Raw genomic sequence first — 18,536 nt, forward strand, 5'->3', positions numbered from 1 at the left:
GGCTATGTGACTTGAACTTTTTAACCACGAATTTTGGCTAAATATGTGTTATCTGTTATCTTGTGACCTATCAGTCTCAGCATTCTTTCAGCAGTTGCAGCTTTCGCAAGGTCTGAAAAAGCAACACATTCCATTACCTTAAAAGGCAATATTCCTTGATATTCCTTACATAAAACCCCAGTTTTAAAACAGCTGCTTTGAGAGCCAGTTCATTTCTGGGCTCGATTCAGGGGCTCAGGTGATATAATAATAATAATAATAATAATAATAATAATAATAATAATAATAATAATAATAATAATAATTTATTTATACCCCGCCCATCTGGCTGAGTTTCCCCCAACCACTCTGGGTGGCACCCAATCAAGTGTTTAAAAACAGTACAGCGTTACATATTAAAAACTTCCCTGAACAGGGCTGCCTTAAGATAGGGCTGCCTTAAGGTTAGTGCTTAAAGCCCTAAATGACTCAGGAACCCTATACCTTAAAGTCTGTATACAGACCCTGTCAGGTGCTAAGGTTGCCAGAGGCAGCTCCCTTGGTTGTTCCACAACCCTTTGATGAGCATCTCTTAGCGTACGTTATGGTGTAGGAAAGGAAACATCTGAGTGGGGGATGAAGCACAGAAGAAAAGCTCCCCAGTGGTCTCCTCCAAAAAAACCCCATAACTGAAGTACTGCCATCCCTGGAATCTGCCCCCATTCAGGGAATGGTGAGTGGAAAACAAAATACGTAGCCAGGTTCAAAGCCAGTTAGTTTAAAACGAATAACTGGAAAAACCAGGAATAAGTAAGGTTTACTTGCATTGTTTTAGTAATAGCGAAAACTCTAGTTGGTGAGTGATTCTTGCCTCCCTGCTTTTATTCTGGGTTGTTTAACTAATTATGATATCTTGTTGTTATAATTATTGTATTTTCAGCCAGTTTTAAACTGCTGGTCTATGACCATAATAAGCTGATTGATTTCATGCAGTTCTATTCTGCAGTTTTGATTGACACCAGAAGAAGACTGAACATAGAAAGGAGACCTACAAAGTAGATCAAGATATACAGTATTAGATTTCTGGGTGATCTGCAGGATAGTGGCATGGGCTTCTGGGCAAGTAAAACTGCAAGTTAAATAAGAGCAATAATTTATCCCATTCTTTACTTGAAAAACATGTGTATTGCTTGTGCTGCAAGCGTCTTGTTTATTTTATATATTTTCTCTAACCAATACAAAGAAAAAGAAAAAAAAGCTGAACCAACCTGTGCAAGAACGGGAAGACATTTCAGGCAAAGGGAGGGATAGGGAAATTGAATATGGAATAGGAATGCAGATAGCCATTTTAAAATATGGTGTATTTCAAATAATGTAATCTAAAAAATAAAGAAACTTTCAGACACATTGTGGTGTATGATACTTTCTATTTTCTTTATCAGGGACGCGGGTGGCACTGTGGGTAAAACCTCAGCGCCTAGGACTTGCCGATCGCATGGTCGGTGGTTTGAATCCCTGCAGCAGGGTGCGCTCCCATTGCTCAGTCCCAGCACCTGCCAACCTAGCAGTTTGAAAGCACCCCCGGGTGCAAGTAGATAAATAGGGACCACTTACTAGCGGGAAAGTAAGCGGCGTTTTCATGTCTGCGGACAGCGCTGGCTCCCGGCCTATAGAGTGAGATGAGCGCACAACTCTAGAGTCTGTCAAGACTGGCCCGTACGGGCAGGGGTACCTTTACCTTTACCTATTTTCTTTATCTCCAGTTCAGCTGTTAGTTTAAGTTCACAGACCTCAATAATTTCAAATCAATGAAATAACTGGAAGAAATCAAGTTTACTTACAACAGATGAATGATTGTGTTTGGGAGATGTTAACAATGATTTATTTTTTAAAAAAATAGACAGTTCAAAAGACTCTGGGACAACAATCCAAATTTATAATTCTAGGGAATTTAAGATACCTATGCAAATACTCCAATATTTTTATCAGCAGTAACTGATGGTAGGGATTTTTTCCCCTGTTTATTGAAAAGGAGAATGCTTTGTCTTGCAAGAGAAGCTGTGGGTTTTAAGTTTTGCTTATTCATTTATCTACTTTATTGGGGTATTTATGTATGTTAATTGGTGTTACTTCTATACAGATGCGCAGTTCGATTGGTTTGCTAAACCTTTTCATTGTAAGGGTCTCAGAACTAGATCTAATGTGCTTGATTAACAGCCCCATCTGCCTAACGCACCCTGCAGGGTTCCTATGAGGCTAAACCATTGGAAAGCTGTGCAATCGCATTCCCTTTCATTGCAACTTATGCTTCTTCTGCCTCTTGTAAGGTGAGTGGGAGGTAGACCTTTAGCTTATCTGACAAGAGCAAGAAGGAGAGCACTAATTACCTGTTACAAATGAACACACCTTACATTACCAAATCCTTATCTCATAAAATTGCAACCAGCATTGCTCCTGTGCCGTGTAAACCCATTCAAGTTAAACAACTAATTTGGATCTGTTCATTTCAGGCCCACAGAATTGAATGCAACTTATATTCACAGGTCATGCCAAAAACATTACTCTTCCTCTGGATTCATGACATGTATTGGATATGTTCCATCTTTACCTCATTGTTTTGTTAAGATGGTGTAACAGCCTTACCTCTTGGCAACACCTTCTTAATAGGTCTATATTTCAATCCAGATAGTCCAGGCTATCTTCCTCACTGTTGCATTATAAAACCAGTTTGGAAGGCTGGGGAGTCCGATCACATACCAATGTATGTTGACTCCTTCCAGCTGCAGGAAATCATTCCTATGATTTCTACAGACTTGCTAACGTCTAGGGTTGTGTTGGAGGCACAAGATTCCACCTCCCTACCACTAAGAGCCTTCCTCTTATTGCCCCAAATGAGGTCAATATAGAAGTTTTTATCCAACCCTTTCACATACAGAGGTGTGGCACAGTTGATAAGAAACTAGCATCCATACCCTCACCCTTAGTCCCGCTTCCTTATATATCACAATTTTAGGTTCAATATCTACTACTCTTTCCAAAGTGGGACTCCATTGCCTGCAAGACTGTTATGAAAACAATGTGTCACTTACGGGCTCGCAACTCTTGGAACACTTGGAAGATTCAGGAACGGATTGGTTCGTACCCACCAATTTATCAGCATCTTAAAAGACTCTCTTGTGTATAACTACTGTAGCCCTGAAACCTTCAGAATATCTAGAAGCACCCAGAATGGCAAGGTCTCTGTGTTGGGATACTGCCAGGGAGATAAAGTCCATCATGGCCCCAAGCCGTCTGCCGGACGTCCATCGATCTCCCGTAGGCACGCAGTATCATCGATTAGTGACATGAGTTTCTAGAAAATAACTTGCCACATTCCAGAGCTCATGCACACTCTTATCAGCAGATAATGCACAGCCAAAAGTCGCACTCAGGAGAGCATTATTTACAAGCTTTATTCAGCGTTGATCAGAACAGAGAAAGACATGACTGCCTGCGACAGTGCCTCCAGACAGAGAGAGAAAACGAAAGCAAAGACACAACAGGAACACCCTGTTAAAACAGGAAAAACGCAGGCTGTGACACAAACATCCTGCTCCCTTTTAAGGTGGAACGGAAATATCCTAACATCCTGCTCATACAATCCAGTTCTTTCCACTCATTACTTTGAAATCAGTGTAGGCAAACTTTAAGATTCAGAATGGTTTAGGACAGGCATCCCCAACCTTTGGCCCTGCAGATGTTTTGGACTACAATTCCCATCATCCCTGACCACTGGTCCTGTTAGCTAGGGATCATGGGAGTTGTAGGCCAAAACATCTGGAGGGCTGCAGATTGGGGATGCCTGGTTTAAGATCTTTCTTTTTAAAAATGATTTTCATTTATGTACATTTCAATAGTAATTTAACAATAATTCAGACATTTCAAATCTCGACTTCCTTCCTCCTCTTTCTGCGGTTCATTTTTTTAATCACTATTCCCTGCATATTCTAAGTTATATTAAATCATTCTTTTATTCATCTATTGCGTGGACAAGCAGAGTCCCCCCAACATGAGGCGACCCCTGAGCAGAATAATGACTCAAGACAACATGCTATGGGATTAAAATTGGCCACAACTTTATTAAGTTTCAGATGTAGGGAGACCTTGGCTCAGGCATTGGGCGTTTATACTTCCCAGTCCCCAGCCAGGGATCTGGGAGACTTCAGGGTTATCCAGAATATGTGGGGATTGGGTTGGCTCTGGAGAACATATGTTCAAGCAGAGAGAGCCCCCGCCCCCGTTTCACTGCCTTTGGAGGGGAGAGCAATGACAAACTCTCGGCATATGGCCAATGCCTCCCCCTCAAGACCCCTTTAACGGGGAACCCTGGTATCACCACTGCAAGGGGGTTGTGGGTCACAACTTCATGCCCCCCCCCATTTAGGAAGATAGACTAAAGGATTCCACCCAAGGCCTGAAACCACCAAAGTTGTGGCGTTTTGCTACGGAGAAGGCAAAACCTGCCAAGGCAGGAAAATTCCTTTCTAGTGCTTCAACAGTGACCCTGATGTAGCAGCGCCTGTGTACCTGTGGAGAAGAGGTTAACCTGTGAAAGAAGACTTAACTGAGGGAGGGGAAGGTGGGAGAAGCTTTGGAGCTGACTGCCGCTTTGCAGGTAAGATTCACCTTCTGTTGTGTGGGCAGGACGGTCCCTCCCCTTACCTGGCCAATCCCCTGGCAATGCCTCCCCAGGTGGGATTGGCCGATTGGCTGAGGTAGGAGGAGACCTCCAGGTATCCAGTCTCGGGAGTATGAAACCAGCCTAAACTACCGGGAGTCACACTGGGATCCAGGGGGCTGCGTGCAACCACGCAAAAGGAGCCCCCATTTGATGCGGGAACGGTCATTTTCATTTATCTATACAGTGGTACCTCTGGATACACACACCTCTGGTTGTGTATCCTTCAGGATGTGAACGCGGCAAATCCAGAAGTATTTTTCTGGGCTTCACCACGTGCACATGTGCAGAAGTGCTCTACAGTGCTCTACCGCACTGCGAGCATACGCAGAAACAGCACCTCCGGTTGTGACTTTCTTGGGATCCGACCGGAGCTCCGGAACGTATCCTGTGCGCAACTGGAAGTACCACTGTATTTTTTTCAAACTCCAGCTTGTCACAGTAGTCCTGCCAATGTTTTTTTCTGTTTTCAATTTGTTTGCAAATATTCAATATACCATTTCCATTCCTTTATAAAAAGTTTACTATCCTGATTTCATATTCTTAGGGTAAGTTTTTCCATTCCTGCATAGTCCATAGGTTTTGTATATATTTTTCTTTGGTCGGGGTTCCATCATCTTTCCATTTTGAAGGCAAATAACATTCTCACAGATTTTCCAAGCAGAAGCTAGAAAAGAAAGGCAGCACAACTTAGGTTCGAAAGATGACAAAAGTTTCTAATTTATTTGCATAGAAACACAAATATGGCCAAGGTCAATGTTTCCCCAAAAAAGCTTGATCTCCGCTTTTGGTCAGCACATCGTGCTCAGAATGGTGTAAATCCCTAAGTAGGCCATTTGAAATAGGCCTGGTGTCTTGCGCTAGCAGCAGCGGTAGATTTGGGACTCTCAAATTTCAGCGGCACAGTGTGCAATGGTAAAATTCAGCGCCCCCTGCCTCTTGCACTCCCAGTGCAGCTGAACCAGTTACGCTGCCCTATAACTACCTCTGCCAGCAGATGCTCCCTACACTGCCCTTCTATGACCCTACATGTGTGGAAGGATGCACGAGGGCCAGGATAGACTTGGAAGGGACCTTGAGGAACATCTAGTTCAACCGCTGCAATGCTGGAATATGCACTTGTCTCATATGGGGATTGAACCTGCAACCTTGACATTGGGGCAACCCAGGAGGATCCACACACCCCACTCTTCCACAAGGAAAAGAGGAAAAAAATCATCAGCCTAGCATTGGGCAGATGCAAGACGGGGTGGGGGGGAGGTGAATCTTCCCAATCATCCAGAGGATTTAGTGTCACAATGCAAAAGCAATGCAATGCAGTTTGAAAGTTCAATACAAACCATTTACACACATAACTGAACACACAATTGCATTTACCGGTATCTATTTATTCAGAAGAAACAATAGTATTGCATAAGAAACTCCTGGAAAAACAAGGGTGTGATCAATTGCTACAGAATTGCGACGGCAGAAGTTGGAATTGCATGATAGCAGAGGAAATAGTTGCCAGGAATCAGCCAGTTATTCAGTCCTTCCAAGGCTTCTCAGGAAGGAAGATGGATCTCTCCACGGTGATGCTGACATTTGTGATCTGCTTCCTGCTTTCCCTGGTGGTGCTCATTTATCGTGATGTCCGAAGAACAGATCTCCCTCCAGGAATCGATGGACCTTTCAAACTCTTCCTAATTTCCATTATGCTACACTCATCCTTGCGTATGGTAAGTTGGATGGACTTTGAACCTGGAGTTTCTGTGGGGCAGCTCAGTCGCTAGAGCATGAGACTCTTAATCTCAAGGTTATCTGCTTGAGCCCCACGTTGGGCAAAATATTCCTGCAGGGGGTTGGACTAGATGGCCCTTGTGGTCCCTTCCAGTTCTACAAATTCTATGATTCTGCTATTTTTTAGTTGCATGGGGGCTGGCCAGCCAGGAAAGGTTCAAACAGGCAACATGTTTTAGGAGGTGCAACCCCATCCACCCCATCATAGAATCATGGAATTGTAGAGTTGGAAGGGACCACAAACCCAAGCACTACTCTGCAAGGCAGGAATCTTTCACCAAATGTGGAACTCGAACCCAGGACCCTAGGATTAAAAATCTCATTCTCTATCTACTGAGCTAGCCAGCCTGAAGGCTTCATGTATTATAACTAGAGATCTGTGCAAAAATTTCCAGTTCTATTTGTGAGTGCTTGTTTGTGGAGAGACATCTATCTCCTCCACAGTTCAAATACAGTGTTGATCATCAATGTGACTTCTGGAGGATGCTTTGTGCTATGACTTCTAGCATCCCCAGCTAGCAGGACCATGCTGGCAAAGACTGTCCCACGCAGTGGTATAGCATGGGTTGCGAGCATCTGGGGCCATGTGTGGGGTGAGGTGGGGACTATGGAGCTGCCTAACAGTGTCCGCATCACCCAAGAGATCACAGCCTCAGAAACAAGAGAAGAAGATTCTCTCTGCTATCTGGAAAGTCACACAGAGAAGCCATTTTCAACAGAGCCCAGTGACAGAAGTATGCAGCTGTATTTAGGCAGCACCGGGTGTTGAAATTTTGCACCGAGGGCAACCGCACCTGTGGCCTCACCCCACGTTATGCCACTAGTCATGCAGTTCTATCTTGGGGCTCATCCACCTTTCTGCTTGTCCATTGCCTAGAAAGCAGTCGTTTCCCACTTTCCCCACACTATCCAAACGTTTTGCCTTTGTCTCACCACTTTCAGCTGATTCCCTGGTGGCACGCTGGAATGCAGAGTTAACCAGGGCTATTGACTGTCTGGCTCCGAAGCGCCCTCTCCGATTGCATGGAGCCTGGACAGCCCTGTGGTTTTCCCCGGAGCTGAGGGTGATGAAACAATTGTTGAGACGGCTAGAGCGCCGGTGGCGGAAAACTCATTCTGAATCAGACCGGACACGGGCTAGAGCTCAACGTCAAGCCTACCAAGTGGCAATGGCAATGGCGAAGAGGGCCTTCTTCGCTGCCTCCATTGCATCTGCAGAAAACAGCAGCAGGAGACTTTTTCAGGTGGTTTGCAATCTATCGGAACCACCTGTACCACTGGGGCCTGGTAGGGACCCCAAGATCTCCTGCAATGCTTTTGCAAATTTTTTTGCAGATAAAGTCGCTCAGATTCAGAAGGAAGTAGACTCCACCGTGTTAGCAGGGCCAGGGCGGGAGAGTGCTAGAGTTCTGTCTGGTCCTGTTACATGGGATCAATTCCAATCTGTTACCTCCGAGGATGTGGACAGGCTGCTTGGACAAGTGAAACCGACCACCTGTCTCCTTGATCCTTGCCCATCCTGGCTGATAAAACCGAGCCGGGAAAGGCTGGGCGATGGGCTCTGCGGGGTGGTGAATGCTTCCCTCTATGAGGGAGCCTTCCCAGACCCGCTGAAAGAGGCGGTCATTAAACGGCTTCTTAAAAAAACATATTTAGACCCGGCCAATTTGGCCAACTATTGTCCAGTCTCAAATCTTCCATTCTTGGGCAAGGTGATTGAGTGGGTGGTTGCCGAACAACTCCAAGCACGCCTGGAGGATGCGGACCATTTGGATCCCTTCCAATCGGGATTCAGGCCTCACCATGGGACTGAAACTGCCTTGGTTGCACTGGCTGATGATCTCCGGTGGGCTAGGGACAAAGGTGAGAGCTGTTTCCTAGTTCTGCTGTATCTCTCAGCGGCCTTTGACACCATCGACCATAACATCCTTCTGGACCGTCTAGAGGGGCTGAGAGCTGGGGGCACTGTTATACGGTGGTTCCGCTCCTTTCTCCTGGGCCGTGTCCAGAAAGTGGTGGGGGGGATGAGTGTTCAGACCCCTGGGCTCTCACTTGTGGGGTGCCTCAGGGTTCTGTCCTCTCCCCCATGCTTTTTAATATGTATATGAGTCCGCTGGGAGAGATCATCAGGGAGTTTGGACTGGGTGTTCATCAGTATGCAGATGACACCCAGCTCTACCTCTCCTTTAAATCAGAACCAGTGAAGGCGGTGAAGGTCCTGTCTGAGTGCCTGTAGGCGGTTGGAGGATGGATGGTGGCTAAAAGATTGAGGTTGAATCCTGACAAGACAGAAGTACTGTTTTGGGGGGACAGGGGGCGGGTGGGTGTGGGGGATTCCCTGGTCCTGAATGGGGTAACTGTGCCCCTGAAGGACCAGGTGCACAGCCTAGGAGTCATTTTGGACTCACAGCTGTCCATGGAGGCACAGGTTAACTCTGTGTCCAGGGCAGCTGTCTACCAGCTCCACCTGGTACGCAGGCTACGACCCTACCTGCCCACAGACTGTCTCGCCAGAGTGGTGCATGCTCTAGTTATCTCCCGCTTGGACTACTGCAACGTGCTCCACGTGGGGCTACCTTTGAAGGTGACCCGGAAACTGCAATTAATCCAGAATGCGGCAGCTAGACTGATGACTGGGAGTGGCCAACGGGACCACATAACACTGGTTCTGAGAGATCTGCATTGGCTCCCAGTACGTTTCCGAGCACAATTCAAAGTATTGGTGCTGACCTTTAAAGCCCTAAATGGCCTCGGTCCTGTACACCTGAAGGAGCGTCTCCACCCCCATCGTTCAGCTCGGACAGTGAGATCCAGCGCCGAGGGCCTTCTGGCGGTTCCCTCATTGCGAGAAGTGAGGCTACAGGGAACCAGACAGAGGGCCTTCTCAGTAGTGGCGCCCGCCCTGTGGAACGCCCTCCCATCAGGTGTCAAAGAGATAAACAATTACCTGACATTCAGAAGACATCTTAAGGCAGCCCTGTTCAGGGAAGTTTTTAATATGTAACGCTGTACTGTTTTTAACACTTGATTGGGAGCCGCCCAGAGTGGCTGGGGAAACTCAGCCAGATGGGCGGGGTATAAATAAATTATAAATTATAAATTATAAATTATAAATTATAAATTATAAATTATAAATTATAAATTATAAATTATAAATTATAATTTATAAATTATAAATTATAAATTATAAATTATAAATTATAAATTATAAATTATAAATTATAAATTATAAATTATAAATTATAAATTATTATTATTATTATTATTATTATTATTATTATTATTATTATTATTATTTCCCCCAGAAAACCTGAATGCTATTCCAATTCAGACATAAAGATTGGGTTTCTCTGGGGTGAGGGAGTGCCAGGGCAAATGCCCTTTGTTTGCTGAAAGCAGCTGTGCTCAGTGTCGTAGCCCAGGGGGTTGTGCCTCCTGGTGGACTGAGCAGCTGGGGATGAGTTGCACACTGGAGGCCCCCTTTGCCCTTGGGCACTTTCCCATACTACATCACAGGTCAATGAAATGCATATTCCAACCATGCAAAAACCCTTGAGAAGAGTGCAGAGCATGACCAGTGAAGGAGGAGAGGCTGAGAAATGGGAAAATGGCCTAGGAAGAGATCTTGAGGGCCAGAAAGAGATTTAGAGGACTGCATTAAGCCCCTGAGCCAATGGATTTCCAGTGCTGCCTGGACTGAGTAACTCCAACAAGACAGCAAAAACAACAACACCCCACAGCAACAATGCATGCCTGTATGATTTAATGTCACCATTAAAATGATGGTTCAGTCAGTAAAGCATGCGACTCTTAATCTCAGGGTCCTGAGTTTCAGCCCCATGTTGGGCAAAAGTGATCCTCATGATCCTTTCCAACTCTATGATTCCAAACTTCTAACTTAAATGGATTGAAGTGAACTCAGCAAGCAAAAAAGTGGGAAGGGAAGGCCGAAAGAGCCAGTGTGGTGTAGTGGTTAAGAGCGGTAGTCTGGGAAACCGGGTTCGTGTCTCCGCTCCTCCACATGCAGCTGCTGGGTGACCTTGGGCCAGTCACACTTCTGTGAAGTCTCTCAGCCCCACTCACCTCACAGAGTGTTTGTTGTGGGGGAGGAAGGGAAAGGAGAATGTTAGCCGCTTTGAGACTCCTGAAGGGGAGTGAAAGGTGGGATATCAAATCCAAACTCTTCTTCTTCTTCTTCATCCACAAGTGTGGTCCTTTTGGACTAAAATGTGGACATCTCCCCCTCCCACCCAATACTTAATAGGCTTAACAAGTGGGTCTGATGCTGTTATGTGTTATGACAGCCACCCTGCTTCTAAGCTAGATTTAAACAAACAAACATGCCTGAATAAGTGGGAAATAGTATTGCCAGATCAAAATCTCAAAGAAAATGTTCACAATAAGGGTGAACAGCCTACATAACAAGGCAATCACAGTCCTTTGGAAGATGGGCTATTTATGGCAGAAACTGGAGGTAGGTTTCCAACCATTTCCCTGTTAAAAGATCTAAGGCTTTTAAATCTGCATAAGGCAGATATCCAACAGGTGCAACTATTCCATTACTGTATTGGAAAAATCAAGACCAATTGATTTTTCCTGCTTGTTATACCATTGTTACAAGAAACCAGGGTGCTGAGCGAGAGGATGTGGCAGCCCCCTTTCCGCATGATAGCAGCTTTACGCCTCCAACACCTATGCCAATGAGAAAGTCAACAGGTGCAGCCTTCCACCCTGCAATTTAGGCAGGGGGAAGCGTGCAAAAGTGGGGTGTCTACCTGTTGAAACCACAGTAACCAGCAAGAGAAGAAAGTGAGTTTGGTGAGGGGGCTTGTGCACAGCAAGGGAGGGAGGCATGGGGTGGGTGTCTTGATTTTTCTAGCTTAGGTTTTAGTTTGATGATCCCATGCCTCCGCTAAAATCACCGGGCTTCCTTTCAGTAAAGGGGGTTCAGGTTTGCTACCACTCGCTCACTCAAGCGCTGCTGCCTCCAAGTAAGGACCGTAGCTTTGAAGCCCGCTCCTCTGCGCGCACGAACTCGGGACAACGGTTCTTGCTTCCGAGTAAAAACACACACACTCCCCAGCCGGTTAGGGTCCTCCTCCTACCCTCTCTGCCTAGCAACTTCCCCTGTGGGTTTCCCTCCCACGGATCTCCCCCTTGTGCAAGTGAATCAGCACCCGGGGGTGGGAAGGATGTTCCCTCCACCCATGCGCCGTTGGAGAGGCTCCAGCCCGGGGTGCTCGATGCGTCTTTGCGCGCGGTGAAGTGAACAGAGGAAGCGCCCTCTCGAGTTCTCCCTCCTCTTGCTCTTCTCTCCCGCCCCCTAAAAGGTGGGGGTTGCCGAGATAGAGACGCTGCCCTGGACTCTCGCGTTGCGGTGGCAGGATCATCCAGGCAGGGATCTCTGCAAGGGGCGTGCCTGGTTTGCGCCCCCCACCCATATTGTGCGCCCGGGGCAACGGCTCCCTGGCACACACCACCCCTCTGTGCCTATGTCTGTGCTGCAGCCTGGTAAACATCCTCCGCAATGACACAAACCTCGAGTCACGCACACAAATGATGGAGAATCTTCGGGCGGGGCGGGCAAGAACGATACTCTGAGAAAAAATTGTCTCGCCTCTGATTAGAGGTGTGTGGGAGGTCACCTGGAGGCAGCAGTTGCTGCGGATGCGGCAATACCATTGCAACACCACGCAGAGATCTTGGAAGAAGGTAAGTGGTTTAAATAAAGCAACGCCAATGGAGTGTTGCAATGCCCTCGTGGAGATTCTCCCGTACGGGTGTAAAGCAAAGAGCATCCTCCGGAGGTCACTGTTCATTCATTTTTAAACTGAATGGGGAACAAAACAAATGAGCCCCAATCCTTCCCTTTCCGTTGACATATTAGAGTGATAGGGGCATTCATATTGCATGACCCCCTCCTTCCCCCCCAAAAAACTCTCCTGAAGTATCTCAACAGTTGTCAGTGATGAGAAAAATCCCTGTCCTCAGACTTGCAACCAAAATGAAATGACACAAAAGGTAAAAGAGGCAGAGGGAGGAAGCAAGCTCGGAGATTGGTTCTTCATTGATAAAATTGCACCTGTTAAATTAGGACCTACTGGGTAATCTGTCTGATGCCTGTGGGGTGTGGGTGGTGGAATTCAAGAATGTAGTAATAATATTTTCATACCAATGCTATTTGGATGGAAAACAGTGAAGTTACAAGCTGATTCCCCTAGAGGACACAATAAGAAGATTATAGAACATGTGTGTGTGTGTGTGTGTGTGTGTGTGTTTAATAGCTTATAAAACTGTGACTCTCTGTCCGCTATGTTGGAGGTTTGGTGGACCTGATGGGGGAGGAATGTTAAAGTCGCCTAAAAATGTCACAGAAGACATTACAGACTGCATAAAGCTGTCTGAGTCTCCCATTGAAACCAAAGGGGAAATGAAAACTAAGGGGGGGGGGATGAAAACAAAGAGAACATTTCATGAATGCAATTGGAACAAATGGAAATGAAATCAATTAAACTTCTGAATGAATCAACGAAGCATTTCTCACCCCACACTACTCCTACAAACAGACCTTTCGAAAACCTTATTAAACTGAAAGCTAACTATGCTTGATACTAGCTTTTGTTCCTTTTTTGTTTTTTTCTAAACAGGGATCTATTTTGGAGAAGTTGGGAATCTGTACAAAACCGACACTCCTTAAATGGAGTTCCTCTGCAATGCCAGCAGGGAGCGAGCCCAGACTCTACACTATCGACACAAAATTTGACAATGTGACTGTGAGGATTTATCAGCCAAAGGGCCTATCCACAGGACAGAGAGGAATTATCTACCTGTATGGAGGAGCTGGCTTGTTCGGGAGCATAAGTGAGTCATTCTAATTTAACTTACAACCAGTGTGATCTGTGTGGGGCTTGATCTGGAAACTGCATCTTGTGCACGGTGCTGGGATCAGGTTGTTGAGTAGAACAACCGGACAAGCAGATATTACACCTGTGCTGAAGCCACTGCACTGGCTGCTGATCAACTACCGGGGCATGTTCAAGGTCTTGTGGTTAGGATCAAGACAACTCAGGAGCAGGTTACCTGAAAGGCCACTTATCCATTACGTAGGTCGTTTATGGAAATTCTAATCAGGGCACCGCATCCTACAGAATATCCAGGGCCGGCCCTACATATTTTGCCACCGGAGGCAAAGCAGAACATGGCACACAAACCCAACGCCCTCCCGCCTGAGGCAACTGGAGGTGACCTGGGGAAGCCCCAGCCCACTGAAGGCAGTGGAGGAGAAAAAAGGAGGCTGGATAGGAACAATGGCAGCAGCAGTATCTCTGCTCTTTCCAGGTGGTGCATGGGTGAGAGGTGTTGGAGGCAGTGAGCAGCACACTCCTGGGGGACTTCCCAGCTCTCCCCAGCCTACTGCCTGAGGAGACTGCTTCACCCAAGCCTAATGGGCTGGCTGGCTCTGAGAATATCATGGGGCAGTGTCCCCCAAAACAGGCATTTTCTGTTTGTTGTTCTCTGTGTACTGTGAAATCCCCTTCCCTCTTCCATACAGGAAGCAGCTACCACCAGTTGCTACAGGCATCTTGTGAAGTCTTTTCCTTTTGCCCTGGCTTTCCCTGGCCCATGACTGTGATCCTGTAATTGGGGTTGCCATGTGTCCTCTTTTTCATGGGTAGCGATCCATATCGATCCATAGTTGAAAGTAGAAGTTGGCAAAAGTGTCCTCTTTTTTGCTCTTCAAAATATGGCAACCCATATGTTTCTAACCTTTTTATGTTTTTATGTTGCTACTCTACTGGATATAGGCTGTATTTTAACGTTTTGATGTTTTTCGTTTCCTTTTTGGAGTGTACACTGCTCAGGGATTTTTGGAATATTAAGTGGTTTATAAATGCTTTCTAATAATTTTATATATATATATATATATATATATATACATATATATATATATATATATATATATATATATATATATATATATATATATTGCTTTCGTAGATTTTCACGGGTACAGGAATGCAGGTTTTGGTGTCTTCGGGTGTCTTCCCGTGTAAGAGTCGGGGTGTCTGTGCGACGTTTCGACGAGGTCTCACTCGTCATCTTCAGGCTGGTGCTTTCGGCTTCTTGTTACTGGAACAGAGCAGAATCTGGTGTTTGAGTTTCTATAAATACTGTTGAGGGGTGTGGTGTATAGCCTCCAACGTTCTGGGCAGAGAGGAAGTTCCTAGATTAGTGTGCCTTTTCTTCTTTTGTTCCTTAATTACTTGAGGGATATCTTGAGTGATTTCATGAGTGATATTCTGAATACCACTGGGTGGGTCATTAAGTGTAGATTAGTTGCTAAAGCTTTTGTGTCTTGACCTCTTGAGCTTGTGAAGAGTTTTTCTGAGAAGATGGCTGTGCTGCATTTAGTTGTGCTCTGGCTTGGCTTCGTGTATAGGGGCGAGCTGTGGTTTTGTGCCTTGTGCCAGCCAGATCTGTGTAGGGATTGCAGGGGGGTGCAGCATCCGGAGGTGCCACTATAGTTTGGCTACTGGATGGAGTCTGTAATATGTCTGTGGAGAGGGTCTGGGTTTGGGTCTGGTGTGGTTGATTGGTGACGGCGTTCTGTGTGCCTCTGGTTCTGGTGTCGGTTTTTGTGGGGAGGGCTAATTTCCAGATGTCTGGCAGGCGGGACGTGTCGTCACGCTTGTTCATGTTGTGAGGGTGTTTCTCTATCTCGATGGCTTCCATGATTATTCTCTGCCCAGAACGTTGGAGGCTATACACCACACCCCTCAACAGTATTTATAGAAACTCAAACACCAGATTCTGCTCTGTTCCAGTAACAAGAAGCCGAAAGCACCAGCCTGAAGATGACGAGTGAGACCTCGTCGAAACGTCGCACAGACACCCCGACTCTTACACGGGAAGACACCCGAAGACACCAAAACCTGCATTCCTGTACCCGTGAAAATCTATGAAAGCAAATATCTCACCTCTACGGGGAGGAAACCTTCCAGCTGACAAGAACCTACGAGAAACTAGAAATCCGAAGAGCCACCATCTTATGTGATCTCCTGTTCCTACGCAACTGCCGAGACAACAACTTAACTCCCACATGCTTCCAACTTAAATTCCACTCTAAAACCCCAGCTACCGAAAGGATCCTGAAACGAACTGAACTATCCCTAATCAGAAACGAAATACATAAGAAAAGATACCTACTAAACCAAACCAACAAAGATCTGCTCACTCTTCACCTCAAACTATGTAACAAAATCCACCCTGCACTCTGGGACAAATGCAAACAACTAGCCGTCTGGAGAGCTGAAACTGAGACCTCACACAAGACAGACAGACACACCAACAAACTCTACAAACTAGAGAAACGCCAGAAACCCAGCCACCCTCCACAACAACCCATGAAACAAACAGTACATAACATATCAGACAGGATCCTCACCCCAACTGAAACCAAAGTACTCTCCAAAGGTTTCAACTTTGCAGTCGCCCCCAGACGCATCCCCATGGAAAACATCATATGCGGAGTCGAAGCTAGCCTGACCAAAATCGACCCAGATGAAGCCAATAAAATCAGACTTGAAGTCACCAACATCCTTTGCTCCAGCAAACCACCCAGAAGCAATTTACACAAAGAAGAACAGAAAGCACTCACCAACCTGAGGAAAGACAACAACATAATCATTCTCCCAGCAGACAAAGGCAACGCCACTGTTGTGATGAACACATCGGACTACCAAGCAAAACTATCAAATCTACTCCAAGACCCTACCTACCAACCTATAAAAACAGATCCCACCACCTATCTGGAAAAAAACCACCAAATCCAAAATAAAAGCCTCTCCTATCAGTGAAGAAATCCAGCTAAGAATCATCCCCAGAGAAAAATCTTCCAGATGCCCCAAACTCTACGGTCTCCCCAAGATACACAAAGAAGGAACACCACTCAGACCAATAGTCAGCTCCATAGGCTCACCTCTACAAAATCTCGCTAAATTTCTCGCTAAGCAACTTCAGCCCTATGCAGAATCCATCGCTTCACACGTTACTAACTCCTTCCAGTTCATTGAAACAATAAAGAAGCAATACCTACATCCCAATGACCTACTTGTGAGCTTCGATGCTGTATCTCTCTTCACTCAAGTGCCCATTAATGAAGCCTTGACAGCCATTCAAAACAAATACAACCCCCCCAAATACATCCTGGACCTGACCAACCACTGCCTAACCAACACGTACTTCATCCACAATGGACAAAGATACAAACAGATAGAAGGAGCACCTATGGGATCACCCCTCTCACCGGTCATCGCAAATTTGTACATGGAACACTTTGAAACCAATGCTTTAGACAAGTCAGAACACAAACACAAACTTTGGCTCAGATATGTTGACGACACCTTTGTAATTTGGCCACACGGGAAAGAAAAACTAGATAGCTTCCTCACACATCTCAACAGCCTACACCCCAAAATACAATTCACTATGGAAATAGAAGACAACAACCAACTGCCCTTTCTTGACGTCCTAATCTACAAAAAACCTGATGGCTCCCTAGGACACACTATCTACCGGAAAAAAACACACACCAACCGCTACTTACATGCACAATCACACCACCACCCTGCACAAATAAACTCCGTAGCCAAGACTCTCATCTCCAGAACCAAACGCCTGGCTGACAAAGACCACTTGACAACTGAGTTACAGAATCTCTCAAATGTGTTAATCGCCAATGGATACCAGAAAAACAGGGTTACGAAGCTAATCCAAAAAGAAACACCCCCCAAAAACCAAGACACAGAAGAAAACAATGGCATGGCCCTCCTTCCTTATATCAAGGGCACTACAGACAAAATCAGCAAAATCCTCCATAAACACAATATCAAAACAGCCTTCTGCACCAACCAAAAAATAGCCAATATCCTCAGAAACCCAAAAGACAAAATCCAGCTGGAAAACCAAGGGGTCTATGAAATACCCTGCAAAGTCTGCCCAGCCACGTACATTGGACAAACAAACAGACGAATAAATGCACGTATCGCAGAACACAAGAATGCCGTCAAAAAAGAAGAAAAAACTTCCTCTCTTTTCCAACACATGAAAGAAACAGGACACGAAATTAATTTTGCAGATTCCAAATTGCTCTTTAACATGGAACATCACCACAAGAGAATAATCATGGAAGCCATCGAGATAGAGAAACACCCTCACAACATGAACAAGCGTGACGACACGTCCCGCCTGCCAGACATCTGGAAATTAGCCCTCCCCACAAAAACCGACACCAGAACCAGAGGCACACAGAACGCCGTCACCAATCAACCACACCAGACCCAAACCCAGACCCTCTCCACAGACATATTACAGACTCCATCCAGTAGCCAAACTATAGTGGCACCTCCGGATGCTGCACCCCCCTGCAATCCCTACACAGATCTGGCTGGCACAAGGCACAAAACCACAGCTCGCCCCTATACACGAAGCCAAGCCAGAGCACAACTAAATGCAGCACAGCCATCTTCTCAGAAAAACTCTTCACAAGCTCAAGAGGTCAAGACACAAAAGCTTTAGCAACTAATCTACACTTAATGACCCACCCAGTGGTATTCAGAATATCACTCATGAAATCACTCAAGATATCCCTCAAGTAATTAAGGAACAAAAGAAGAAAAGGCACACTAATCTAGGAACTTCCTCTCTGCCCAGAACGTTGGAGGCTATACACCACACCCCTCAACAGTATTTATAGAAACTCAAACACCAGATTCTGCTCTGTTCCAGTAACAAGAAGCCGAAAGCACCAGCCTGAAGATGACGAGTGAGACCTCGTCGAAACGTTGCACAGACACCCCGACTCTTACACGGGAAGACACCCGAAGACACCAAAACCTGCACATATATATATATATATATATATATATATATATATATGCATATTTAAAAGGAATTGGTGTGAAGAAAGAAGCTGTGATGGTAATGAAGGTATCATATGTAGCTTTTAGCCGTATTTGCAGTCATCACTATAATTTAAATAAAGAGGTCATTTAGGCCGGAG

The 18,536-nt window shown here is 45.6% G+C and overlaps 1 protein-coding gene and 1 long non-coding RNA gene across 3 annotated transcripts in view; one reads left to right on the forward strand and one right to left on the reverse strand.

The window, feature by feature from the left end:
* Window positions 1-4,047: 4,047 nt before the first annotated feature.
* The window catches only part of LOC309536559, a 32,373-nt gene continuing 17,884 nt past the window's right edge, over window positions 4,048-18,536 (reverse strand). Inside the window, exon 3 of the long non-coding RNA XR_014221618.1 lies at window positions 4,048-5,363. This is a non-coding gene — a long non-coding RNA (uncharacterized lncRNA). The remainder of the gene's footprint in view (window positions 5,364-18,536) is intronic.
* Window positions 6,166-18,536, forward strand: part of LOC309536244 (arylacetamide deacetylase-like 4) — a 35,718-nt gene continuing 23,347 nt past the window's right edge. For both annotated transcript variants that reach the window (XR_014221498.1, XM_082230268.1), the window contains exons 1-2: window positions 6,166-6,414; window positions 13,123-13,336. Coding sequence is in view for 1 of the 2 variants with exons in the window: in XM_082230268.1 (XP_082086394.1) it covers window positions 6,181-6,414; window positions 13,123-13,336 (448 nt within the window). In the remaining variant the exon portion in view is untranslated. The remainder of the gene's footprint in view (window positions 6,415-13,122; window positions 13,337-18,536) is intronic.

Source organism: Podarcis vaucheri (assembly GCF_965113315.1).
Source record: "Podarcis vaucheri genome assembly, chromosome: 7".
In the NCBI taxonomy this organism is placed as follows: domain Eukaryota; kingdom Metazoa; phylum Chordata; class Lepidosauria; order Squamata; family Lacertidae; genus Podarcis; species Podarcis vaucheri.